The sequence below is a fragment of the Callorhinus ursinus genome, unplaced genomic scaffold, assembly GCF_003265705.2.
Source record: "Callorhinus ursinus isolate GAN/ISIS: 27379988/994484 unplaced genomic scaffold, GSC_fseal_2.0 scaffold29, whole genome shotgun sequence".
Lineage (NCBI taxonomy): Eukaryota > Metazoa > Chordata > Mammalia > Carnivora > Otariidae > Callorhinus > Callorhinus ursinus.
This window is the reverse complement of record NW_027397091.1, coordinates 1,931,356-1,958,531: the sequence shown is the minus strand read 5'-3', so window position 1 is coordinate 1,958,531 and position 27,176 is coordinate 1,931,356. Positions and strand designations below refer to the sequence as shown.

Below are 27,176 nucleotides of genomic sequence, written 5' to 3'. Positions count from 1 at the left end.
CAGGTCAACAACGAAATTACAAAGCATTGCCGAGGAAGAAATCAAAGCCAATGGAGGACCCAAAGGAGGAGGTGAGTGGGATTTTTGCAGACACTTAATCCGCACGTGGCACAGTTATTATCACCATTTTACCTTTAATGGGGAAGTGGAGGATTCAAGAATCAGTGACTAACCTACAGAAGAGAGAGGAAGGGAGAATCGGTAGGAGCCCGAGGGATAAGGCGCGGAGAACACAAACGTGGGGAAGGCCAGTCTCACTTCCTAATATTTTTCCTGGGATCCTTGGGATTTTGTTGTTGGTGGTGTTGTTTCCTCCACCATCCATTCCTCCAGGGAATCATTATCAAGGGAAATCCTCCTTTCTTCACTGTCTTCTCCAGAGAATCTTGGCCCAGGAGAAAGGAAATGGAAAATGGCTCTGGGCCATCTTATTTGTGAGCTGGAAGGTTGACATCCCAGCAGGAGTTGTCTTAGCCTCCCTAATTGGGATTGGAGTCATGCAACCCCGCCTGGCCTCTCAAGTTGATTATAGGCCACTTCCTCCGAGTTGACTGGCCTATTTTAATTCTGTGTTAGGAAATCTCCCTCATTAGCATTTGCCGCTCTGTTTGAGGGTCAGAGAAATTGTCAGGTTAGCTAAGTTTATCCCTGGAACTTCTCATCTTTCTTTTCATTCCCACAGAATATACCTAGGGACCGTCTTCCCCGCTCCTCGCATTACCCACAATGGGTAATCTGATCTCAGGGGCCGGAGGAGGTAATAGGCTTGTATGTCACTTGTACTAGGAGGTACAAAGAAAATGTGATGTAATGAGAAATACTGGTTCTTGGAGTGAGGAGACCCAAATTATAGGACTAGACTTTTAGGTAAGGAAGGTGAGAGATTCCCTTAGCTGGGTGGGGTTCACAGCAGCCAATCTACCTGCTCTTGTCACAATCCACCCATGAGGCATTGCCTCACTAATGCCCAAATCAAGTCTTCCTGGGACTCTTGCTGTCCTGCAACACAGACAGGCTGGCTGGTCATCAAATCCGTTCTCTTTTCCTGGGCACTTGGCTGAATCACATCTCCCCCTTGCATCTAAGCGGGAGCACGGGCTCAGACAGAGGTATCGGGTATGGCTCCTAAAATGTCCACATAATCCTCCACGCTCACCCCTCTGTTCTTTGGGCAGCTGGATGTTGACAATTTAGAAGAGGTCTCCAGGATCCTGGAGAATTCCCAGGCTCTGGGAAAAAGTGGAGCCACTCATTGCAAGGAGCCTGGATCCCTGACTTGCCTCTTGGAGATCTGTCCGTGAGAGCTGCCAACCAGGTACATTCACACTGGATGTTGAGTAAATGAGAATTAAAGTTTCATTGCGCTAAGCCACTGACATTTGGGGGTTGTTTAGTACAGCTCTTAACCTACCGCAACCAATCTCTGCCCCACTTGGGGAGTTTTCCACCCTAGTGTGTCTTCCAACTCTGTCCAATATCCTGCTTCCCAGCTTATTTCCTCTCCTAAAAAAACATAAAAAGAAACAAAAGAATATCTCTTAGGAGCAGAAGCAAACACAGCTGCAAAGCAAACAGCCACTCCAAGGGTCCACAGAGCAGTGGGCTGCTTGCCAGGCTCTGAGTAGGATATCATTCTATTGGCTCCCAACCCCAACCTCTTCCATCTCCACAGTGATGGGGAGATATAATCACTAACCTCCAATTCCATTAATTTTAAGCAAAAATTAGCATAAATAATCAAATCATAACTGGCCTCAAGTCTCCTGCAGCTTCAATTGACAGAGGGTCGGGGCTAGGAGGATAAATTGCAAGTATCTCCTTCCTACAAACAACATCCTTTCCCCGCATACTCCCTGACCCAGGACCACCGAAAGGTGCCAGTCCTAAGCACCAAACTCTGCTGTCTTGAGGATGAGAGAAGGTAGCCCCGAGCCCTGACCACAGGATGTAACTGGACTGAATGACACAATTAGGGGCATCAGGAAGGCTGACGTTGTGGGTCAGTCGGGATTATGGGTCTGGTGGTAGCCAGGGGTAGGGTCAAGCCATAGTAAGCTTAAAGATCAGGCTAGGACAAGAGACCTATTTGCAGCTGAAGAATAGAATGGATGTCCATGTTCTTCATAGGGGACTGATCTGGCAAGTGGCAGCTTTAACCGTGTCTTCCAATGACATGCATGATTTTGTACTCTTTCAGATTCCATTGCTATTCAGAGGTGGGGCAGTAACGGGAAAGAGTTCCTCTGGATTTGGATTTTCTTTGAAGCCTTAATTGAAGAGAGTCTCCAGGACTCAGACATCAAAGCCAGAGAAAACTTCGGTCCATAGCAATGGGACAGCTCTCCTCCTAACGCTTAGCGACCCTTTCTGCCATTTGAACGTGAGCCCCAGGAGGGACTTTGCTTTATTCAACATCCTATCCCCAGTGCCCAGAACAGTTGCCAGCGTATAGCTGGTGTTTAATTTGTGTTGAATGAACAAATAAAGGTTGGTGGGGTGGGAGGGAACTGGGGGCCGCTGGTCCCCAACAACAGGATACCCATCAGGAATGCCTTCTCCATCAGCATTCCGTCCCATTCAGCGTTCTGACTCGGCAAGTGACAACCACCTGCACCATCTTCACAAGGGGGGCGGAGGTCCAGATCTCCTCAAACCGCTCATGACCTCTCACAGGAGTTGAAGTCCAGGTTTATCAGCCTAGGGGTTAACCTCTCTCTTGTGGGATGAACTTCTCCTTTTTTGTTATGCTCACTCTAAAGTGGTCTCATAAAGGAGCGGAGAGAAACACAGGTGCTACGGATCCATCTTAAATCAGGCCTCGCCACCGGATCACAAAGAACCTAAAGACCAGCAGGGTCACCATGGCCCCCCTGACCTTCATGCCTACTCTTCTATAGTAAATTTTCAAAGACCCAAGTAAAAGATGGAAGACATAATCAGGAAACTGAGGGCCTTGGAAGAACTGTTTCTAAGCTAGGACTCTAAGAGCTTTAGCTTCCGGGGCGGGGGGGGGGGGCACCCGTCTCTCAACATTTGCACCATTTTCTGCTTTTTCTCCAAAGCACCTTCTCATCTAAGTCTCTCCAACATCCTGCCCTCAGACATCCACAGCCAGTGGGCACCAAGGCCCTGAGTTCTCCACCTCTTCCTAGACACCTCTCCAAATGGACCCTCACCTCTCCCCCCCCAGCCCGCCCACCCCCACAGCCCCCCACCCCCACCCCCCACAGCCCTATCCTTCCTCATCTTGCACGTATAGGGTACTATTATCTTCCCTGCAATTCCCTTCCCCTGCCACCTAACCTGTCCAGCATGACGCCCTCGTTAGTAATGTTATGTCTTTCTGTCTCTCCCTACCCAGTCCTGCTAGTTAGCAAGAGGCTCCTCAAATCCAACCCTCCACCTGTGTCCCAGTTCAAAGCACCTCCACACACAGCCTGCCCTCTGTCCTCCCTGTCCCAATCCTGCCCTGCCAAGTCCCACGCAGCCAACAAACCCAGGCCCTGCTCCCGGGAGGTAACAACATACTAACTAATTTAATGTTCACATCATTAAATAGACACTACTCTTACCCTCCTTTTACAGACGAAGAACTGAGACACAAAGAAGTCAAAGAGCTCATATGGTACACAGCCAGATGTGGAGCCGGCCAGTCTGCCAACCCCCCACTCTTTAACCATCGGGCCAAGTGCCCTTTCCCACCCTCCAGCACTTAAACTCTCCCTCCCCAGAAGGCCACGTATTCAGTGTAACAAGGAAGGTTTATTCCGACATCTGACATGGAGGCGAGCAACAATGCAGAAGTTGGTATACGCAAACCCATGGGTGGTGGGCAGGGTCCGAGAGCCATAACCAAGTAGTCTCTTGTTCCTTTTCCATCACAGACCAGCGCTGGCATCTGATCCCTCCCGGGGCTCTCCCCACTGCACCGCACTGGACAGAGGTGTTTGAGACCCTCGCCTGCCCAGTGGCGGGAGAGGAGTGAGGAGGTGCGGCAGATCCCTCCAGGCAGTCCCAGGAGGCGACGGCCGCCGTATTGCGCGCTCCGGTCCGCAGTCCGCAGATCCCAGGTGCTTGCTGCTCTCTGGCGGCCGGAGCCGGGAGCCCGGGAGCCCCGGGACCCGGGAATCGCGCCGTCTCCGCTCCGCGCGCCCAAGGGCACCAACGAGTGACCGAGAGGCTGGGGAAAAGGGCGGGAGGAAGGGGGACGCGGCGGAGGGGCAAAGGGGAAGAGGCCCGGGAGCGGCGCGGGAAAGGGCGAGGAGCTGACGGCGAGAAGAGAGGGCGGTCGTGGGCACCCGCGGTCGGGCAGGGGTGGCTGCCGCGGGGTCGGAGCGAGCGCCAGCGCCGCGACCCCTCCGAACCCCGGAATTGCCGCTCGCCCGGCTCGCGCTGCCCCTTCTCCGGGCGCGTGGGGCGCCCCCTCCCTCGGCGCCGGCCGCCCCCTCCTCCTCCCCGGCGCTGCCCCTCCTCCGTCCCGCCCCCCGCGCCCGGTCGAGAGCGCCGCAGTGGCTTTGCCTGCACTGCCCGGCCGCTGAGCCGCCGCTCTGCCCGCTCGCCTGGGCACACTCAGAGAGCGGCGCGCGTCGCCGGCCCCGGGTCTCCGGCCCGACTCCGCCGCCAGCCTCGGGAGCCCCGGCCGCCGCCCCGCCGGCCCCGCTCCTCTCGCGGACCACCGCGCCCCGCGCTACAGGAACTCCGGCAGGACCCCGACGGGACCCGCGCGCCGCGCTGCAGCCGGAGCCCGGCGGCTATGCCCGGGGCCCCTCTCCTGGCCAGTCGCCCGTCCTGCGCCCGGGCCCGGCCCCCGACGGCCGCGCGTTGAGATGACTTTCCGCGACCTCCTGAGCGTCAGTTTCGAGGGACCCCGCCCTGACAGCAGCGCGGGGGGCTCTAGCGCGGGCGGCGGCGGGGGCGGAGCGGGCGGCGCGGCCGCCTCGGAGGGCCCGGCAGTGGGCGGCGTGCCGGGAGCCGCGGGCGGCGGCGGCGGCGGCGTGGTGGGCGCGGGCGGCGGCGAGGACAACCGGAGCTCCGCCGGGGAGCCGGGGGGCGCGGGCGCGGGCGGCGAGGTGAACGGCACGGCGGCCGTCGGGGGGCTGGTGGTGAGCGCGCAGGGCGTGGGCGTGGGCGTCTTCCTGGCCGCCTTCATCCTCACAGCGGTGGCGGGCAACCTGCTGGTGATCCTCTCCGTGGCCTGCAACCGCCACTTGCAGACGGTCACCAACTATTTTATTGTGAACCTGGCCGTGGCCGACCTGCTGCTGAGCGCCACGGTGCTGCCCTTTTCGGCCACCATGGAGGTTCTGGGCTTCTGGGCCTTCGGCCGGGCCTTCTGCGACGTGTGGGCCGCTGTGGACGTGCTGTGCTGCACGGCCTCCATCCTCAGCCTCTGCACCATCTCGGTGGACCGCTACGTGGGCGTGCGCCACTCGCTCAAATACCCCGCCATCATGACCGAGCGCAAGGCGGCAGCCATCCTGGCACTGCTCTGGGCCGTAGCCCTCGTGGTGTCCGTGGGTCCGCTGCTGGGCTGGAAGGAGCCGGTGCCCCCTGACGAGCGCTTCTGCGGCATCACGGAGGAGGCAGGCTACGCCGTCTTTTCCTCGGTGTGTTCCTTCTACCTGCCGATGGCCGTCATCGTGGTCATGTACTGCCGCGTGTACGTGGTAGCGCGAAGCACCACGCGCAGCCTCGAGGCGGGCGTCAAGCGGGAGCGCAGCAAGGCCTCGGAGGTGGTGCTGCGCATCCACTGTCGCGGAGCCAGCACAGGCGCCGCCGATGGGGTGCGCAGTGCCAAGGGCCACACCTTCCGCAGCTCCCTGTCCCTGCGCCTGCTCAAGTTCTCCCGCGAGAAGAAGGCGGCCAAGACGCTGGCCATCGTCGTGGGCGTCTTCGTGCTCTGCTGGTTCCCCTTCTTCTTCGTCCTGCCGCTTGGTGAGTGACCCGTCTCCCACCAGCCCCTTCCTTTCCTCCTTGAGTCTGTGGCTGTGCCTTCCCGGCACCCAGACTTGGATGGCCTTCCCAGGCAGAAGGTGACTCTCCATCTGGGCACAGAAGGTTGACTTAGTAACCTCCCTGGTCTCTTAGGCAGGTGCACTTTGTGGTCGACAAATGAGAGGCCCCTCGTGCTTGCAGGATTCATTTTGCAGGCTTCTGACTTCTGTTCTTATCCCCTCTGAATGGCCATAACAAGTCCCGGGCTTGTTTTAACACTCGCGAACCCCTAAGTTTAATAGGAGATCTGTGGCATCTGGGCAGGCGTCTGCCCCATAGTATGTGGTCAGCAGTGTATATGTTCCTCTAAATACCCCACCCCAACACACACACACACACACACACACACACACACACACACACAAATATAAATTTCAGCTCCCAGAGGTGAGTGCACAGTGGGTGGGCCTCCATTCATGCAGGTGCAGCATGTACAGGAGCAAGGACTAGAAGCCACCTGCTTTCTCCAGGAACTCGTTCAGTTTCAGATGGCTAGGAGATCCTCCTCACCTGGTATCTGTGAATGTGCTGGGCTCTGGCTTCTGAAATCTCCTCTCGGAGGTGCGGGGGGGAGCTGTGTGGGATGAGGATGGGGATAGGAACAAATTATCAAAGGGAAAGTTAATATCGTTCATCATTATTTCTGACATTGACTGAGTCCTTTAGTTCTTTTGAGAACTTTCCTGTTTCTTTCAGCAGCCTCCCTGCAGTCCTGTTCTCAGGGGCTTAGTCCAACCCCTTGAAGGCCCCTCCTGGAAGCCCTGGGGCCGGGTCAGCACAGGGAGGAGAAGGGGAGCATCATCTCTGGGGACGCATTTGCCCTGAGTCATTTTGCCCATGGCTGCAACCTCAGCCGGCCCAAGCCAGGCCTCCCCTGCCTTTCCCAGGCCTCACTCCTGCCACACTCTGCCGCGGGGTCAGGAAGGGGACAACGGCTTCCCTCCAGCTCCCCTGCAGGCCGTTGCCACATAGTGGCCACGGTGAACTTTATATATTAGAAATTAGAGTGTCACTCTCTGCTAAAACCCCTCCATGCTTTCCAGCTGCCCTGGGAACAAAATCCAGACTCTCCGCCGTGGCCTGTAGAGGGTGACCTTCAAATTTATTATTGTCCAAGCCGAAATGAGACATTATGAATATTTATGCTGGGATAACAGGCACAAAGCGGGACAGTGGGGGCAGAGGGGGCAAACCCGGACATGTGGTCCCCGTCCTGGAAGGAGGGCCCTGAGTGATGGCCTCGCGGCTTGGCTGCCCTGCCCCTTGCTCACTGCATCCTTTGGCTCCTCTGACCCTCTTCCAGTTCCTTGCCCCAGCCGAGCTCCTGCCCTTGCACTTGCTCTTCCCTCTCTCTCGCCTGCCCTCCCCACCCCCTCCTGGCTAACTTTAGGTCTCCGTTTAAATGTCCCCTCTTCAGAGAGGTCTTCCCAGGTGCCTCAGCCTCAGTGTGTCCTTCTCTGTATTCTCTCCCTTGGGGCACAAGGTTCTCTTCATTTCCTGTCTCCTTAGCGGTAATGACATCTGCATGCTGCTTGGTTGGTGTCTGACTTCCCCGCACCGGCCTGACGCGCTTCAAGGGCAGGGCCGTGTCGTTACCAAATGCACAGTGCCCAGTGCAGTGCCCGGCATGTGAGAAATAACGTGGCACAGCAACAAGGACCGCAGGCTCTGGCTGGGGTCACATCCCAGCTCCGTCCCTGATGGGCTCTGGAACTTCAGGCAAGTTCCTGAATGGCTCTGTGCCTCTGTGTCCTCATCTAGAAAATCGGAGTGGTGGTGATGGTAGCAGTGCCCGTCTGTGGGGCCGTCATGAGAGTTCAGTGAGCTCTTAGGTGTAAATCTAACCATTGCTTGTCATGAGCGCCCTGTGAGCTTTCGCTTTTGTTGTAGCTGCTCACTGAATAAATCACTGACTTGAAAATCAGCCAGCCAGAGGTATTGTGGGGGTACAGGGAGGCATGGACACTAAGCACCATACTTGGTGGGGGCAAGTAGGCAGGCAGGAGAAAGTCAGTGTGGCCCCCCCTTTAGAGACTTGCCCCAGATTTAGTATCTTCCCCGCCAAGCTCCCCACCCAGGCTCCTTTCTCCCACCAACCAACCCCTGCCCTGTCCCTGCCCAGCCGTACCCCGTCCCGGGTGCCCTCATTCCCCCCCGCCCCTCGCTTCACACTGCCCAACCCCCCCATAGGGAATGATCAAGCTGTGTACAGAATGCCACCTCCCATTATGTTCTTTTAACTTCTTTTAAAATTTCAAGTTACAGAATGATGCACAGATAAGGAGAGAATGTACACTGAGTGTCCTGGACCAATAATCACCCATACCGAACAGATGTTAACATTTTGCCATATTCACCTCAGATCCCTTTCTCTGTTTCTCTCTTCAAAGAAATAGAACACAGCCAAAAGTAAGTTTCCTCCTGCTGTCCCTCCCTCCTTTTCTCCCTCCCTCCCCAGAGCTAAATCTGGAGCCTGTCACTCCCATCCATATGTTTATACGCTTACCACAAACATCTGTATCCATAGTAATGTATAGTATTGTCTTGTGTGCCTTTAGGATTTATATAAATGGCATGATGCCGTGCACATCATTCTTCAGTTTGTCTTTTCCACGCACTGGTACGTCGCTGAGACCCACCCGTGCTAGTTCATCGTAGCAGCAGTAGGGCATTCCATTTGAGAGTATTCCACTGCGTGTTGATGCAGTCTTGTGCTGAACATTTGATTTTTCATATTTTTCACTGTTACAGTCAACACTGCAAAGGGCTACTGTTTTCGGTTTTTGTTTTTGTTTTGTTGAGGTTTAGAGCGCGTGCTCCTCTTCCAGGAAGTCATCCCTAAATTTCCATGGCCTTTGGCTCTTTTTCAATCCCTCCATCTCTGCTGCTCCTCACACTTGGCGTGGGGCCCCCGGCGTGTCCTTGTCTCCTTCCTTCCTACCAGTCTGGGCTGTGCCCAGCCTCCTGAGCCCCAGAGCAGAGCCCAGGGCTGCTGGTGGAGCCGAGTTGAGTGGAATCTGGCAATAGTGAGCAAGCAGGACGGAGGCCAAGCAGGGAAACAGAATATTCCGATCTGCCTCTGCCATGGTGCGGCTTGGAGGGCGCGGCCTTCAGTGCGGGCAGGAGTGGCTTAAGGGCTGTGCAGAAGGGAGAATGGGCCAGGAGGTCCTGACACCACCCAGCACTGGGCCCAGGCCTGGGAGAAGGGAGGTTCCTTTGAAGGACCAGGGACAATTCTGAGCAGCAACTTTGGGGAGGAATGTGGAATCCAAGGGGCTGGCATATCTTGGTATGGAAGTGCCAATATATGGTCGGCGGCGGGGGGATGTTGGGGACTTAGGTAAAGGGGACCAAGAAGGAGCGTGGAGTACAGCCTCCCAGAAAGAGGGTGGAGGGACAAAGAGAAGAGCGGGGCTGGGGTTAGAGCTTCGGGGAGCACCCACTTTGAAGGAGCCAGAAGGAGGCAGAGAAGGGGGCCGCCAGGGGCAGTGGTGTCTCCCTCCTCCCAGGCCTTGGTCCCCAGGCCAGGTGTGATGAGCACCAGAGGTGGAGGGATTGAGCAAGAGCACTGTGTGCCAGCCAGGACCATAGCCTGGGGAAATGAAGGCACCTAGTAGGGCCACAACCCAGGGATTGCCGAACAGACCCAGGGTGCCCCTCACCCACTCGTCCGCACTCAAAACAGTAGAAGCACAAGCCACAGCCACAGTCTGTCTGTCACCTGTCTGACCCCAAGATGCCAGTCAGCAAGGCCAGGAAGGGAGGTACTGGCTCCTTCCGGGGCACCCAAGGAGCTGTGTATGGACACAAGACACGTCACTGGCCCTCATGAGGGGATCCCCACCTGCTTGCGCCTTCCCTGCTGATGCCGTGCCGTCCACTCCACAGAGTGCCCATGCAGCCTGGTTTGGCCAGGACAGCCCCGGTTATGCCCGCCGACCGGCGTGATTACTAGCAACGCTGCCCTTCCGCTCTCAAAGTTGTTCCAGGCTGAAGGACAGAATATAGGGTCACCAATCCTTGGGGCCTTTGGAGGAGGGTCTCTTGGGGCAGCCCTGCCCTTGACAGATAGGCGCCCCCTGCTCTCACCTCCGCAAGCTGGCGTGGCACTGGGTGCCTTAGAAAATCACAGGACATTGTGTAAAGGTCCCTCCTGACGTCTAAAGGAACCCAAACTTACAGAATGCATGTGGAGAGCAGTTTGCGCCTGCAGACTTTTCGGGGGTGGGGGGCAGGGTAGGGGTGGGGTGGGCGGGAAGTGCCCCTGATAAAAGCCTCCACCCCAGGGCACTTAGTGCAGGAGGCCTCCCATCCCCAGAGGTCTGGGCCTGCCTTTGGGGATAGAAATCCCTGTGAGCAAGAGGGGAACAGAGGCACTGGGGAGACCTTGTCTCAGCAAGCACCCATCCACACAAGAGCTCCCTTCCTCTCCCAGGCACCCCCAGACATTCCCTTGCTGTTCTCATGGTAGCGGCGTTTCACGGCATCTGGCTTTGGTCTGCCTGGCAGGGGCCCCTTTAGCCATCCCCAGAGGTGGACCTGTCCCTTGGGACTTACACACACACACACACACACACACACACACACACACACACACGCAAGCGTGCGGCAGCCCCACCCCCTATTATTCCCAGCCACCACAGACAGGCCCCTGTGCTGCACACTCCAGGCTCCCTTTTGTCGGGCAGGTCACTGAGCCTCTCTGGCCTCTGAGTTGACCTCTGAATGTGTTCGGTCATCCAAAGCAGCCTCAGAGGCTCAGAGCCTACAGTGCCCTCCCAAATACGTGTCAAGGTACACAAGCTTTCTGGAGGCTCAACTATGAGAAGTCCCAGGACAGTCCAGCCACCGTCCCAGACCCCCTCCTCCCACTGTCTGTGAGCCATGCCTGGGCCTCCCTCCCGGACTGTCAGGCTTGGCCCTGTGATATCGCTGCCCCACCTGTCCCCCCTGGATTCAGTTAGGTACTCCTTCATGCTCCCCAAATACTCTGCACATGCTTTGATCACAGTACATTGTAATTGCTAGTATTGTTACACGTATCACACAGTGTGAGGACAGAGGAAACTATACATACGCAGACCTAGAAGAGCGGAGGTATTTGTGGGGGGCCCTGTGGCTTGGGAGACATGAATTGGAGAGTGCATGAGAAGAGGAGTCACAAGATGAGACAGGATGCCATCAACAGGAGAAGGGGTAAATAAATGATGCTGTTTTCATTGGCTGAACTACTATACAGCTAGGAAAAATAACAAATGTATTGCCCACAGCAATGTGGATGAATTTCGTGGACACTATGCTGGGCAAAGTAAGCCAGATCTGAAATTAAAAGCACACATACTCTATGATTCTGTGTGTACAAAGTTCAAAAACAGGCAAAACTAGTTGATGATAAAAGTCAGGATAGTGGGTATACGTGTTGACTGGAAGAGAGAGCAAAGAAACCTTCCGAAGGGCTGAGAATGTTCTAGATCTTGGTCTGGGCAGCGACTACATTGGCGTGTTGCATATGTAAAGTCATCAAGCTATACTCTTAAAATGCATGTGCTTTATAACTTGACTGTCATTATCCGATGCCTTAATTAGAAAGAGAGAAGGTGGGAGGAGGCAGAAGAGAGGCTTGAGCCATGCTGAGGAGTCGGTGTCCAGACTGGAAAGCACACGTGGGCAGCCAGCTATAGAGGGTAGATTCCTCATGTGCATCTGAGTGTTGGCCAAATGCCAAAGGACTCATCTCCACGCATTCCCTGAGGTCGCGCAGGGGCCTACGGTCGCAGGGGGAGTGGGAGGGGATGTTTGTGGCAGGTCCTCAGCAGTGACATCACTGTCCCTGGCCCGAAAACCTGAAGAAAGGACTGGCATGACATCTCCTAATTGTGCCTTTGCAGTACCTGGCGCAGAGTAGGTGCTCAGTAAGTGTGTGTAGAGGGAGGAAGTGGTGGACCCCATGGCCTCTTCACATCCCCCCATGCCCAGGGTCTGAGTGGTAAAGTACAGCACCCCCCCTTTTCTTTGGTTTTCTTTTATTAGGATAAGAACACTTAACATGATATCAACCCTCTTAACAAGTTTTGAAGTGTACAATACACTGTTGTTAACTGTAGACACAGCGTTGCACAGTAGATCTCTAGAATGTATTCATCTTGAGTGAAACTTTATTTATGCCTATTGATGAGCAGCTCACTACTCCCCGCCCCCCACCATTGCATTCTTTGATTCCCATGACCCAGCTTCAACAATGCCAACCCAAGGCCAGCCTTGGTGCATCCCAACCCCCACCCACTCTCCCAGCGCTGAGGATTATTTTGTTTCATTTTGTTTTCCAGGATTATTTTGAAGAACATCCACACGCCATATCAGTTCATCTGTAAATTCTTCAATAGACATTTCTAGAACACAAGAACTTTTTCTGAAAAATAACCACAATCCATTATAATACATAAAAATAATTGTTTAATATCAAATATGGTCTACTTAGTGTTCAAATCCTGCCAGTTGCCTCATAAATTTGTAGTTTGTTTGAATCAGGATCCGAGAAAGGTGCCTATGTTGCGTGTGGCTGATTTGCCTGCTAGGTCTCTTTAATTGGTAAGATTCCCCTCCTCGCACGTTTTCCTCGCAATTTTTTTTTTTAAGATTTTATTTATTTGACAGAGAGAGACACAGCGAGAGAGGGAACACAAGCAGGGGGAGAGGGAGAGGGAGAAGCAGGCTTCCCACTGATCAGGGAGCCCGATGCAGGGCTTGATCCCAGGACCCTGGGATCATGACCTGAGCCGAAGGCAGACACTTAATGACTGAGCTACTCACGCGCCCCTTTTCCTTGCAATTTATTTGGTGAAGAAACTAGATCATCTGTCCTGAAGAGTTGCCCACAGTCTGGAGTCTGCGTCCCCACAGGGCCGTTCAGTGTGTCCCTCTGTTCCCCGTACTTCCTGTAAACTGGCTTGATCAGAGTCAGGTTCGGTGTTCTGGCCAAGAATTCTTCTCTTTGTGCTATTACAAGTGGTCAAGGGCTCAGGTGCCTGATAAGATGTCTCAGGCTCAGCTCATACTTTTCTTCCCCCAGAACCTGGAAGCAGCCATTTTTTCTAAAGCACCTTGGTCCCTTTAGTGGCCAGTGATCACTTAAAGATCACAGTCTGAGCTCTCAGGTGTTCAGTGATACTGAGTTGACCCCTGATTCGGCAGACAGAGCTAGGAAGTACGTTTTATTTTTCGTCAAAGAAAAATACACCACTGACGGGATGTACCTAGGAGCCGCCCCTCCGCCTACGTCCTCGCAGCTATGGAAGGGCGTCCATAGCCGGACCAATAGTTCTCTGCCAGCCCCACAGAGTTCATGGGTCCTGAGCCAAACACGGGGGCACAGGACTTCTGATCTATTCCTGATCCATCTCGAGCCAGAGGACCTGCCACTTACCTCTCACCGTGGAAAACTGGCAGTGCAAGGAATTCAAGAGAATTGGCTTGGCACAGCTGGCCCCACGGTGCCCTCAAATCACCCCTTCATGTTCTCACAATCCATCTGAGACCAGACCCCTCTCCGGGTCACCTCTTCTTGACAGCCTTCCATGATTGTGCCCACTTCAAAATGGCCTTGTCTCTTACCACTCTCCCCTTCCCCTTCTCTGTTCCAGGGATCCCAACTTCTTGGTTGTCCTCCAACTTCTCAGGTTCCCTATTGCCTCAGGGCCTTTGCACATGCCCTTTCCACTGTCCGGCATTCTCTTTCCTCAGATAGATGCATGGCTCAGTGCCCCCTCAGGGTCTTTAGGTCTCAGCTCAAGTGTGCTTTATTAGAGAGGTTTATTTGACCCTTTACGGTATAGCAAAGAGGTCTGTGGGCAGCAGAGGTCTCAGGTTCTCTTGACAGAAGAGCTGTTGAGCTCCAGAGTCAGACACTAAGCGAGCAGTTGTGAGAAGTGAGAGAGAGAAAGGGAGCGTAAGCGGGGAATTCCTTCTCTCCTAACCCTGCTGGCGAGAAGACACCTGGCTATCTAGGAGAATGTGGTATTTTTAACCCCACTCTATCTCTCTGGCCAGAGAGAATGGCTGCCTGTGGATAGAAAAGTCCCTAGTGATGGAGGGGGTGGGAAAGGGGGCAGACTGGGGTGCAACCTGATATTTCATGGTTGGCTGCAAGTTATGAGCAAGCCTGGCTGTGAATTCTGACATTCTGCCAAGAACAAGTTCCCTTCTGGTGATGCCAGAAGGGTGCTGTTAATCACACAGTCCCATGGCTTCTGAGCTATCACTCCCCAGTGAGGCTTGGCCAGATTGGTCAGCTCCAGCCTAGCCAGCACCTCAGTAGCATCTCCTAGACCTGGACATCTCTGGTCCTTTGGCATGGGGACTGGCTTGTGATCATCAAGGCTGCAAACACAAACCTCACAGGCTGCCTCAGTTTCCCCAACAATGTGTGCGCCAGGCTGGCCCAGCCAACATGCCATAGAATGGGCTTACCTGCGGACATAGGAGAGGCCCTGCCTTTTATGACTAGTGGATGTCCAGCCCCCCTGGACATTAGGTTAGACTCCTGACAGAGGCACCCCAATATAGGGAATGGGGGAAGGCAGGTGGGAGCAAGCCTGATGGGAGACCTGAGAGCAAGGTCAAGGAGAAGAGAGAAGCAAGCAGCAGTTGGGTCTGTGCTCATCTCCCACCTGTGTTCTTGCTGCCTCTCCTCACGGGTGCCTAGATGCGGCCCCTCAGCCCTTGCTCTGGGGCAGGCACTTGTGTTAGAGGCTGGGATGAAAACATCCATCAGTCTCATTGCTGCCTTCAAGAAACCGATAGTCTGGGAGGGTAGATAGAGCAGTAACAAATTTTATTAAAATGCGGGCTTGCATAAGAGAGCCTATAACCCAGGCTTAGAGGGGAGGACGCCTGCCCCAAGGCTGGAGGGCTGGGAGGGAGGAAACAGTTGGGGCCAGGCAGAAAGGCAGAGGGAGCCCAGCCCCCATGGGAGGACCTGCTGGCAGCTTCATCCTTCGGCTTGTGGCCAAATTTGGAGGGGAGCAAGCTGCAGACAGCACTGGGTCCTAAAAAGCCTTGAATGTCACACAAGAAAGCTTGGGCTTAGTCCTCAGACCCGCTGGAAGCCACTCGCGGTTTTCAGAGGTTTAAGGAGGGAAACCAATTTTAGAAAAAGCCTCCAGCAGCTGTGTGCAGAGTGGAGAAGCCAGAGGACCCTTGGGGGCTGTCACAGCCATGCAAACAAAATGAGATGCCAGACTAAGCAAAGGCTTCGGGAACGAGGTGAAGGGAGGGACCCCGCTAGATAGAAAATCGAAGGCACCGGGCACGATGGCCAGTTGGACATGGAGGGTAGAAAAGAGGGACTCACTGAGCAACCTTGGCGAGTGTTCAGCACCTACTGAACTGTGTGTTCAGTGTGCCCAGGAGGGCTTCGGGGCCATGGGAGTGTAGTGCCAAGCAAAACAGGCATGAGTCCTGCCCTGGGGACTTGGCTGCAGAGAGAGAGAGATGCTGAACAAAATGAAAACTAACTCAAACAGTACGGGAGGAGGCGGTAAGTGCCACAGAGGGCAACAGCCCCAGTCGAGGGGGGATGGGGAGTGCTGGGGGGGAGGACAGTGCGACTTTCCATGGGAAGTCAGGTGAGGGCACGAGCCAGGTGGCTATCTGGGAGAAGAAGAGGAGGAGGAAAAGCAAGTGCAAAGGCCCTGGGAGTGTGTCTGGCATATCCAAGAAGCAACATGGAGGGCAGTTTGGCTGGAACAGGTGGGGAAGGGAAGTAGGCAGGTGTAGACAGAGGGATAGAGAGTGAGGTTGTAGCCCGAGAAGCAGGAGAGAGGTTGCAGCTGGGACAAGGGCACGCTTGAAGGGGACTGATGGATGGAACGCACCACCACACAAGTCGGCATGCTAACCTTGGGCAGGAGGAGAGACTCCTTCTTACCAAGGAGGAGTGGTGAGGAAAGCTTGCTCAAGTGCGCGACTTCCTTGGCTTCTGTTTTCTCTGTGAAACAGGATGTGAGATCGGCTGCTCCGGAGGAGGTGAAGGGGCGGAACAAAGGCTCAGGGAGCTGGTGCGGGACTTGGGGAGAGTGGGCTGAGGGTGAGCAGCAAGGTCCCTGGAAGCCCCAGACAGAGCTGAGGGCGGGAACCCTAACATATTCAGGGAGTGGGTGAATCACTCCGCAGTTCTAGTCTGGATGAATAGGTACAACCCAAATCTAGAAGGATGTGGACATGGGAGGCTTGAGGAGGGAACACGGGAGGTGTGAGTGATTAGGAGTCTCAGCTAAGCAGGGATGATAGGAGGAATCCAAGGGGCTGGCAGAAGGTCAAAGTACAGATAAGAAAGAGAGACCAAGAAGCTGCAGTGAGCAGTGGAAAACGGGTTTTAAGTGAAGAAATGAAATGCTCAGGTTTTCTTTTAAAAGGATCCCCCAGGTTCGAGCCCCGCATCGGGCTCCCTGCTCAGCGGGAAGCCTGCTTCTCCCTCTCCCACTCCCCCTGCTTGTGTTCCCTCTCTCGCTATGCCTCTCTCTCTGTCAAATAAATAAGTAAAATCTAAAAAAATAAAATAAAATAAAAGGATCCCCCAGGACGCTTGGGTGGCTCCGTTGGTTGGGCGTCTGACTCTCGGTTTCAGCTTAGGCTGTGGTCTCAGGGGTGGTGGGATTGCCCCACGTCGGCTCCAAGCTCGGCAGGAAGTCTGCTTGGAGATTCTCTCCTTCTGCGCCCCCCTGCACTCACTTGTGCTCTCTCTTCCTCTTTCTAAGACAAATGAATAAATCTTTTTAAAAAATAATAATAAATAAAAGGATCCCCCCCTGCTGCTGCGTGGAGAAAAAGGTGCAGGGGCTCAGGGACAGGTGCAAGGGGTCCACTTAGAAGGGCACTTTGGGTAGAGGATGATAGTAGCTGGGACCAGGGGGTGGCACAAAGTGGGGGGGATTCCAGGACCAGTTGGAGTGGGTGGCGGGTGGGATGCGGGTGGGACCGAGCCGTTGGCGTGTATGAGGCACCAGTGGTGTGCCAAGTACATGTGGAGGGCTTACCCTTTAAAGACGAGATAGACACAGGGTGTCTGGCTGGCTCAGCTGGGAGGAGCATTGGACTCTTGATCTCAGGGTCGTGAGTTCAAGCCCCACATTGGATATGCAGATTACTTAAATAAATAAATGTATTTTTTAAAAGGTAAGACAGGAAACTGATAGTCGCCTGCTATGTTCTTGGCACTTGGAAGTGAGAAGATGTGCTATAGGGAGGGTACCCCTAACTGCAGGGTTGGAAGGGGTGGTATGAGGAAGGCTTCTGGGTGGAGGTGTCTCTGGAGCTGGCACTAACAGGGGGAGGAAAGAGGAAGGGCCATCCAGGATGAGCAGGAGCAAAAGCTCCCAGGCAAGTCTGGGGAGCCTGCTGTGACCAGAGGGCAGCAAGAAGTCAGCGCGGCCATTCAGCTGACACACAGGAAGACAGAAATAAAACTGCTGAGGAAAGCGGGAGCCATAAGAGAAAGGAGAGCAAGGGTGTGATGCTGGGTGCCAGTATGGAGCGGTGGGAGGCTGAGGGAGGGGGTCCCACACGGGCCTGTGTTCCCAGTGACCGTTGCCAAGTTGAGTTCGCAGGGCTGGGCTCTCTGCCTGCAAGGAAGGCTGTGGGAGAGGGAGCCAGGTCGGGGCAGAAAAGAGGACTGCCAGGCACTGAGAGACAGTGGCCTTCTCTCAGAGCCCCCACCTGCTCACTGAGGCTTTCCTGTAGCTGGGCTCAGGGGCTGGCACAGGTGTGTGCCAGGCCGCTGCAGAGGGATGAGAAAGCAGACAGCCGAGGTTGGCCTGAGTAGCCACAAGTCAGAGTGGCTGGTGGAGCAGAAAGCTGGGGGTGGCTGGAAAGGGGCTTGTCCACCAAGGCCCCCACAGCCGGGTGGCATTGCAGGGACAACGCCCATGAGCCAAGTGCCCATCCTCAGGGGTCTCAGGGCAGTTTCCCATTTTATCCATGCATGCAAAGGGCAGGGACGTGCTCACGGCCCCCTCGGACCCCAGAGATCTTGGCCAGAGGTTCAAGCTGGTGAGACAGTGTTGGGGAGGGGGCAGGACAGCAGGGAGAGTGAGACTGGGTGCAGGGAGGCATGGGGGGCAGACTGTGGCCCTCTGGGCAGAGGTAGCTGTGAGGCTCAGAACTGCCACTTTTGGGGGGGCACAGAGGTGCTGTTGCCTGTGGAAGTTGGAGCCCACGCACAGGCGTGTGTATTTTCCAGGCAAGATGTCTGTGCACGGTGGGCAGAGAGCTTATGAAACAATAGTGCCAGATGCTGTCAGTGTTCCTTCCATGCCACCCCCTGGACCTTCAGGGCACATCAACCAACTTCCATCCCAGCACCTGCCCGCATCTTTGCCCAGGGCCTTTCTCCACCCACCAAAATCCTCATCATCCACCCACACAGTAGGAAGCATGGGAAATTAACACCCCTGGGAGTAGCCCATCCAGTGACTGATGGGAATGGGGGTGTAGATACCCCGCCTCCCTCACCCTGCTGGTGGGACAGCTCTGAGGTTCCTGAACTTCGTGGTATCCCAGAGCTCCCAGTGGGATTGTGTCCCAGTTGCCCACAATGAGCGACTTGCACTTGAATCCTTGTCTCAGTGTCTGCTTCTGGGAGAGCTCAAAGTAAGACAAGAACCTCAGCAGGACACAGGAGGAAAATCTTGGGGCAGAAAGGCTGAGTGTGGATCCCAGGTCTTTGTGTGTAAGGAATTCCCAGCCTGTAGCAAGCTTCTGCACAGGTTGCTTGAGCATAAAGTAGAATAGTGTTTATAAAACGGTCCAGGGCATACTAATAATATGCCGTGTCGCCCACCAATCTGAGTAAAAACCACGCTGATAACGATGCCGTTTGGCTGGCTACAGGCTTACAGCTGAAAGCATAGTCCACTGATTTGTCATCCTGGGCTAAATATAAAGGAACTGTGGCCTGAGTCCGAGTTATTTTCAGCACCGTGTCTTACTTTGCAGCCATTGAGGGATGCTATTCAGAGGGCCACCTTCCTGGAGGCTGAAGTCAACCCTGGTGGCCCCCACATTCCAAGACAACTGTCTAACTCCTCTTCCAGGGAAATTGCCTCCTCAGCGTGTGATGACTGATGCCCCAGGCTCCCCCAAACCCACCAGGTCTTGGCTTCTGTTTCTGGCTACTCTCCAGAGCTGGGAACTGGGTCTCTTCCCGGGGTGGAGTTGTCCTCTCTCAAAAGCCGCCGAAGAGGGAGAGGGGAAGTAAAGAGATGCCAGTGTTTATTAAGAGCCTGTGAAGTCCTCACTCTGAAATGCATGAATCTTCACAACATCCCTTCCGGAGAAATTTTGGATTTCGCAGAAAGTGTGAGACTTGGATGGCTCAATAACTTGCTCAGGGCTGCGTGACCGCAGTTTCAAAGGCCTGTGCCTCGTGACGCTGGGTGACTCCTTCTGCCACCGCCACCGTGTGTCTTGGCACTGAGATTTCTCTATATGGTGGGAGGTGGGGGATGGGCAAGTGCTCCCAGGTCAAAGGGGGGCCTGGTGCCTCTGCCCCCTCAGGAGGGGCACCCTGCTCTCATTTCTTTGGGGGCAAAGGGAGGAGAGAGCAGGGCCCATGATTTGTCAAGGACCCCTGCCCCTGGCCCGCTCAGTCTCCCGGGCCCCGGCAACTTTTTCCGGGGGGGGGGGGCCCCCCCCCCCCCCCCCCCCCCCCCCCCCCCGCCTCAGCTGCTGCTGAGGATGTGAGAATGAACAAGAGTGGCTTTTGCTTTCTGGGTCATGCCCTTACATTTTGTCAGGTGCCTTTTAAGGACATGACCCCCCAGGTCGGTGGTGGGGATGCGAGGGGAGAAGTGTGTGAGGAGGAGGGTCTTTCTGACACAGCTCAGGTCCTAGTGCACGCACCCCCTCCTGCCTGGCACTCTGCTCCCTCAAAGCCAGCCCCAGAAGCACCCCCCACCACTTCCACTGGGACAGCCCCGCTGACCTTCGCTCCAACAGCCATAGGCATTGTGTTTATTGAGACTTAATTCTAGGCTCTGTCTCTCGCCTGCTTGAAAATATCCATGGCTCCCAACTTCCCACAAATAAATGTGGAAACTCCCAGCATTTCAGGCCCTTCACCATCTGTCCCAATGATGTTTTCTCGGCGTATGGCACAGGACATTCTCAGAACCCCAACTTGTACTCCTCTTGCCTACCTGCCCCCCCCCACTCCTAACACTCTCTGTCCCTCCTCATCCTGCTAGGCTCCTGTCCATCCTCGGAGAACCCCGGAAACCCCCCGCCCCACATGCTGAGCTCTACCATCACCCTGTCTTCATTCCCTTGATAGTTCATGCACATAGCTACTCAGGGAATGGGGCCATGTTTGCTGTGAGCCCAGCACAGTGCCTGACGTGGGGCAAGCCTTGGTCAACATTTAATTCAAATGTGCTTACCCTTTCTGTGCTACAGACTTCCTTGGGCATCTGGCAAAGCTTATGGGACCCCTTCTCGGAGTTACGCTTTCAAATGCATAAACTAAAATACAAAGGATTGCAAATAAAACCGATTTCACTGAAAACATCAAAATATTTGTGAACGAAATCTGTGACTTAGTAAGTAATGTGCTTCTAGGTTAAGGCATTAAATAAGAGGATCTAGTGGTGTGTTCTGATGTCTGTCATTTCCAAATGGTGAGCAGCATTGACAGTATTTTCAAAGCATCTGCAACAACTGAATGTGACAGGAAAATATCTGGCAGGAACTGCTCACATCAGGTTGAATCGTAGGAAACTGCCAATCTTGCACCAGTTTTGAGCTACAAGAACCGTGATTGCATATGGCTTTGTCTCCTTCTACTCGGGTTTGTTGCTGACGCTCGTCTTGGGGGAAACGCACAGTATCAGGTAGATGTGAGTAAAATGGAAGATGACGATTTTTCCTCATCCAAGTTCATGGACCCCTCGAATTATATCAGGGACCCCCTGGGGAGGGAGACCCTTGAGAGCCCGGAGTTGCCAACTGGGCCCCTAGTTGAAGTCTTTGCGCCCAGGGGCTGCCAGGGCCTCCCTCTCTCCGAGCGTCCGACTAACAGGCATGGTTCTCTGCCCCCCGCAGGCTCCCTGTTCCCGCAGCTGAAGCCGTCGGAGGGCGTCTTCAAGGTCATCTTCTGGCTGGGCTACTTCAACAGCTGCGTGAACCCGCTCATCTACCCGTGCTCCAGCCGTGAGTTCAAGCGTGCCTTCCTCCGCCTGCTGCGCTGTCAGTGCCGGCGTCGCCGGCGCCGCCGTCCCCTCTGGCGCGTCTACGGCCACCACTGGCGGGGCTCGACCGGCGGCCCGCTCCCCGACTTCGCTCCCGGCCGCGACGCCGCGCCTCCTGGGGCCCCGCTGGCCCTCACTGCGCCCTCGGCCCCCGGCTCCCCTGGCACGCCCGAGGCGCAGGCTCCTGTGGCCGGTCGTCGAAAGCCGCCCTGCGCCTTCCGCGAGTGGAGGCTGCTCGGGCCGTTCCGGAGACCCACCACCCAGCTGCGCGCCAAGGTCTCCAGCCTGTCGCACAAGATCCGCGCCGGGAGCGCGCAGCGCGCAGAGGCCGCCGGCACCCTGCGGGCGGAGGTGGAGGCCGTGTCCCTGGGAGTCCCCCACGACGTGGCCGAGGGCGCCACCTGCCAGGCCTACGAACTGGCCGACTACAGCAACCTCCGGGAGACTGATATTTAGGGACCCCGAGCGAGGCCGGGGAGTGTGCTGGGGAAGGAGGAAAGGGGCTGCGGGTGGGGGAAGCGGGGAGGGCGGGGAGGGAGGCTTGGCTTTTGTTCAGGAGGCCGGGGCCGGATCAGGGACCCGGACACGGATCAGGGCGGCTGCCCTGTGGCCTTCCTGAGGAACTGAGGCGGGGGTAGGGCCCTGGAAAGGTGAAAAGTTGTGGCCCCCTCCTGGACATAGGTGCCTGGAGCTCTTCCTTTCGGAGGAAGGGGCTGCGGGTTCCGGGGGTGGGGGGACCATTTGCTCCCAATCCCTGTTTGAGAAATACTGCCCCATCCATGCCCTGAACCCTGGACAGACAGCCTCAAGTGTGGCGAGGCAGGCCCGCCCCTCCTCTTGGGGAGGAAGGGTCACAGAGGCCCTGCCTGGCTGTCCCCAGTGCCTCCCCTAGGGAAAAAGTCAGTGGAACCAGGGCTTCTCCATGGACACAATTTCTCCTTACTGCCGACTGGAGGAACCCAGTGGACCTGCCGCCACCACCAATAAGCTTTGGTGACAGATTGGATGACCATCCGACAAGCCTGTTGTATTTACCCATGGACTCACTCCCCCCTACAGAGGCTCCTCCATGCATACCACATCACCTGGCCCTGCCCCTCATTATGTCCTAAGGGCCTTACTGTTTACACTCTGTACATAGTGCCTGTGCCCATCACTTCTTGCCGGGATCTGGAGCCATCAAATGGGGAGAGCTTTATTTGTCATTTTGAGACATATTTATTGGTAAGAGTACTTCTATTTTGTCCAAACGGTGCAAACGGTCCCTCTTTAGCTTGTAACCCATAAAGAACTACCTTTTTTTTTTTTTTCTAAACTCCTTCAAGTTCTAAAGCCCCACAAGAGGATAGATTGGGTCTGCATTCACCTTTCTAGTTTCAACTTAACTATCTCTTTAACTGATGGCTGCTATCCTCTGGGACTTTGAGCATGACCAAAGGACTCAGGGGTTTTGTTGGCTTTTAAAATTTACATGATTAGTCTTGGGAACAAAACAGTAATCATAAGCATAAATTTTCGCTTTGTCAGTCTTCCTAGATGAATCTGTGATGCCCTGAGGGCCTCAGTGAGGAAAGTCGCCATCAGTTAAAAGGGTGAAACATTACATGGAAAAATATACAAGCCCAAGTAGACGAGTGTACATGGTGAGTGAGAGAACACCTGCCTAGGAACCATGCTTGTTAACTTTGAGTGAAATGTCCAACACTTGTCCCATTCGCAAGAGATTGCAGGTAGTTCAGTCTTGAGCTGGATAATATCAACCACACACATACAACCAGAGTGGGGGTGGTGACTGTGGTCCAGTGGAAAGCTGGTTAGGCGATACCCCAGGGTGTCTGGAGTGGGAATGTTCTAAAACTGGAAGAGTCAGTTGCTGGGGCCAACATGGACGAGTAGTTTGAACCAGAAGTTTCCATCCTGTACTGAGGAAGTCATCTGTTTGAAAGGTCACCCCAATTTTAGACCTCTGACCCCAATTTTATAAGGTAAAATGATAGCCAAGAGCAGACTTTTCATACTGTGGGTCTGCAGCAGATTCTAGACTTTCAGGCCTGGCATCTCCCCCAGGCACAGGAAGGGCAGTTTAAGGCGGGTGCTGGGAACATAATGCACACCCCAGAGAGGGCCCCCTTTACAGCACACTGGCCACCCTAAAGCTGGGGACAGTCCTTGTTATCTTCTCACAGAGGTGGGGGCCATCCCTCAAATCAGGGGTCAGCGAAGGGGCTGACCCGCTTGTCGGAGAATTGAACATTGGGCTCCTGGGCAGGGGTTCCAATAGCAGGGGAGGGTCTCTGATCAGGCGAACGTGGGCTCCCACGTGCCAGGACAGCTGAGCCCAAAGGAGGTCAACAGTGCGGACGAGGGAGCAGGTTGGGGACGGAACCTTCATACGGGGGATTTTAGGGGCCCTCCCTGCCCTGGATAACCCAGTAGGTGTGCAGGCAGGTAGGGCTGGCAACTTGCCCAGTACTTTTTCTAGGCACAGTGGTTAATTAATCTGCAAAATGTACCTGTTGTTCAAGCCTCAGCCCCCATCTCCCGGGCACAGGGCCCTCTGCACACAGCTGTCTCCTCCGGTACCGCCGTACCAAGCCTTCAGGAGATCAGGGAGAGCTACAGAGACCCCAGAGAGGCTGTGCCACAGGGACCCTCCAGGGACCCAGTTCTAATCATCAATAAAGCACTGAGTTGCTGACCTGGTGTCAGGACATGCCAAAGTGTCGTAGAGTGGCCCAGAGGGATGGAGGGACTAGCAAGAGCCCTTCTAGAGGAGGGAGCCTCTTGCAAGTGATTTTGGGACATCTGGAAGAAGTGCGTTCACTGCACCATTTCCTGAGTCCTCAGGCACCCCAGTCCACACATCTGATTAGAGATGCTGTCTCTGAGGTGCATACAGAAAATGAGGCCCTTATCTCCAGGAAGGGCTATGAAATGGCAGGGTGACCGGGAGAGTGGGAAGACTCTCTCAGTACGCATCAAAATGGGAATAAGTGTTCCTCTACACCATCTTCAAGGAATGGGGTGAGGCCTTGAGGGAGTTTGTGAGTGGGAAGGGGATGGCCCTGTGAGATGGGACAGGGACAGAACGAGCCTCCAAGAACACTGGCATTTGCCTAAGCCCTTTGCTCCTCACCACCGTAGAAAGCTTCCTTCCTGCTGCCCGCTCCAGGCCCCGGTCCAGTCTGCCCGCCCTCCTCTTGAGCTGGGCTCTCGCCACCCATCTTGCCTTGCTTCCCACACTCTTTCCGGGACCTCTGTCCCCAGCCCCCAGAACTGCTTTTGCAAGTCACCTGGGACGTCCCAGTTCCTCAATCTCCTCTGTCTCTGCCACAGTCCACACTGGTGGCTGCAATGTTCTTCTCCCTGCCCGAGCCACGCCCCTGGGATCTCTTCTGGTCCCCTGACTACTCTCCCCCTCCCTCTCTCTCTCTGCCTCCTGCGCAGGCGCCTCTCTCTGCCCTTGTATGTCCCCCAAGGTTTTCCTCTCCCTTTTCTCAACTCTCCACGCAATCTCATCCACTCCAAATCATCTCAATGACCACTTGTACATAAATGGCTCCCAAGGGTTTGTCTGTAACTCCAGATGTGTGTTCCCCCTCCCCTTTGGTGGTTCCCAAGCACCCCAAATACAAGCCCACTCGCCTCCCGCAAGGCCGTCTCCTCGACTCCATGTGGGCATGACAAGGCCACTGGTGCTGAGGCCGTAAGCTCCCGGAAGCCCTGAGACTGCCCACCTTCTCCCCTCCTTCATCTTCCCAAGATCTTCCTAGATCCCCTGCTCAAAACTAAGCCCCAAGTGTCCCTCAGCCTCACTGGTAGCTCATACCAAGACCATCCTGGCCTAGAGCCCAATGACAGAATCCATACCTATGTATGGGGAGAGGGCTCCCTGTCCCCAGAGCTGCTCAGGGCTGGGTGTTCATTAAATCCTGGATTGATGGAGTTGGCTCACCGACCCTTCCCTGGGACACTGCCCCACTGCCCACCTAATGCTCAACATCACTGTCTTTGCGAGACCTTCACCCCCACTGGTTCCACCAGCCCTCACAAGGGTGGAGCCTGTGTCCTCCCCCAGCCAGAGAGCAAGCTGTGCCTGGGAATTCTACAGAACACCTGCTTTTTGGGTCTTCCAGCCCACCCAACCCTCCACCTGGAGCCCCACTCCAAGTCCCTAGTCCCTCCTGCTCCAGGCGCTGACAGGTCCTGGCAGAAGGTTTGGGACCTCAGTCACCCTCCTTTCAGTGACCTGTCAGAGCCCCGACTCCTCAGTGCCCTCCTGACCCTGTTTCTATTTCCATCCTGTTACACCCCCAGGGAGCTACATGTTCACCGGCCACTTGGAAAGAATTTCCTTCCCCCCCCCCCCACTTCTTGTGGCTCCAGCGAAGCACAAAACCAGATGCTTGTCAAGGCTAAACAGGTCCACAGTCTCTGCTCAGAATAGCCCTCTGGGGAGCCCTGCGGACCCAGGTGGTGCTGGAGGCGGGGCCTTCGGGTAGGGGGGCTGCCCTGGACTCCCCCGCCATTTGGAGCTGGCTTTCTTCCCTTCCCCCAGCCACACCCTGGCAGGAGCAAGGAAAAACAAAAGGCATGCTGAACAGGACCCCAGCCCACATTCTCAAACTGCTCTGGTCTGGGGAAGAACTAAGCAGGAATGGTAGGATGCATTTAGAATCAAGAAGAAATCCAGGAGCTGGGGCCACGACAGTCTGAGCTCCCGAGGGATGGAGGGAGGGATGCATCGGAGGCAGTTAGTTGCAGGGCCCTCCCCTGTGACGTCTGTGGACCGGCCCTCCAGGGCCTCGCCATTCACTCAACTCTACCATACCGTGTGTCTACCTCTTTCCGTCCTGCCAAATCTGAAGAAGGGGTCCCCATTCCCACTCCTACGGGTGACCCAGGTTGGTCCCACTGATCTCTGAGCCAAGCCACATGGGTCACTGGTCAGCCTCTAGACTGGCTAATTTGGTGCCTGATCAGCTGGGCAGGCAGATGGAGGTGGGTTAGATCACATGGTACAAAACAGCTGTCCGGGGACCAGAGCGATGCTCCCAGATCGGGCAGAGGCAGACAGCCATGGACATCTCCAGCATGCTGGAAAGGTTAAGAATGCAACTGCAAGTAATAAGGACACTGATGGACAGCTGCTTAAATGCGGGGCAGTATTTTTCTCACTTGACAAGTTACAAGGTGGGAGGTTGCTAGCATTGTCCTTTGCAGGTCTTTGCATTCTAATCTCTGGTATGTTGACTTGTAGCCTCTTTGTTGCCTAATCATGATCAATGTTTCCATAATCCACATTCTTATTCAAAACTGGGGGGGGGGGGGGAGGAGAAAGGTCTGCTTTTATCCCATGACCTGCTAGGGAGACCGCTAACCTCAAACGCTGGGCGCTTGGGGGCCGAGGTCTGTGGTCAGCCCACCACCTGATTTTGTACAACCCACAAACTAAGAATGAGTTTTACATTTTTAAATGGTTGGGGCAGGATGGGGGGGAAGAAGTCAAAAGATTGTGTCACAATGGGAAAATTATACGGAGGTTTCCTCTTGGCTCACAAAGCCTAAATGTTACTATCTTGCCCTTTACAGGAAAAGTTTGTCAACCCTTGCTTTAGGGCAACGAGGATCACTGCCTCTCATTGGGCACACTGCTATCCTGAACAAAATCGGGATCTGGCAGTAGGAAGAAGGAAGGAATGGCTATGGAGCAGGCAGCTCTCAGTGCCTACTACCTACGCCAGGCAACACATTTCAAGCCTGCATCCAGTTAGCTAATCTGCAATGGCAGAAACAGTCCCCCTTCTAACTAGGAACCTGACGCAAAGGGCTTTTTCTGGAAGCCCTCAGCCCTGAGGACATCTTCCCAGACTGACCAAATGTATAGGATTTTGAAAGAGAATCCAGGAAATATTGGCACTGGCTGTGTCTCAAAAGGCTTGA

At 55.0% G+C, this 27,176-nt stretch overlaps 1 protein-coding gene across 1 annotated transcript; it reads left to right on the top strand.

Moving 5' to 3' along the window:
• The first annotated feature begins 4,826 nt into the window (after positions 1 to 4,826).
• On the top strand, positions 4,827 to 22,781 carry ADRA1D (adrenoceptor alpha 1D). Its single transcript, XM_025876190.2, has 2 exons — positions 4,827 to 5,934; positions 21,088 to 22,781. The coding sequence occupies exons 1-2, from the start codon at positions 4,827 to 4,829 to the stop codon at positions 21,687 to 21,689; spliced, it is 1,710 nt and encodes a 569-aa protein (XP_025731975.1). The 3' UTR covers positions 21,690 to 22,781.
• Positions 22,782 to 27,176: the final 4,395 nt, after the last annotated feature.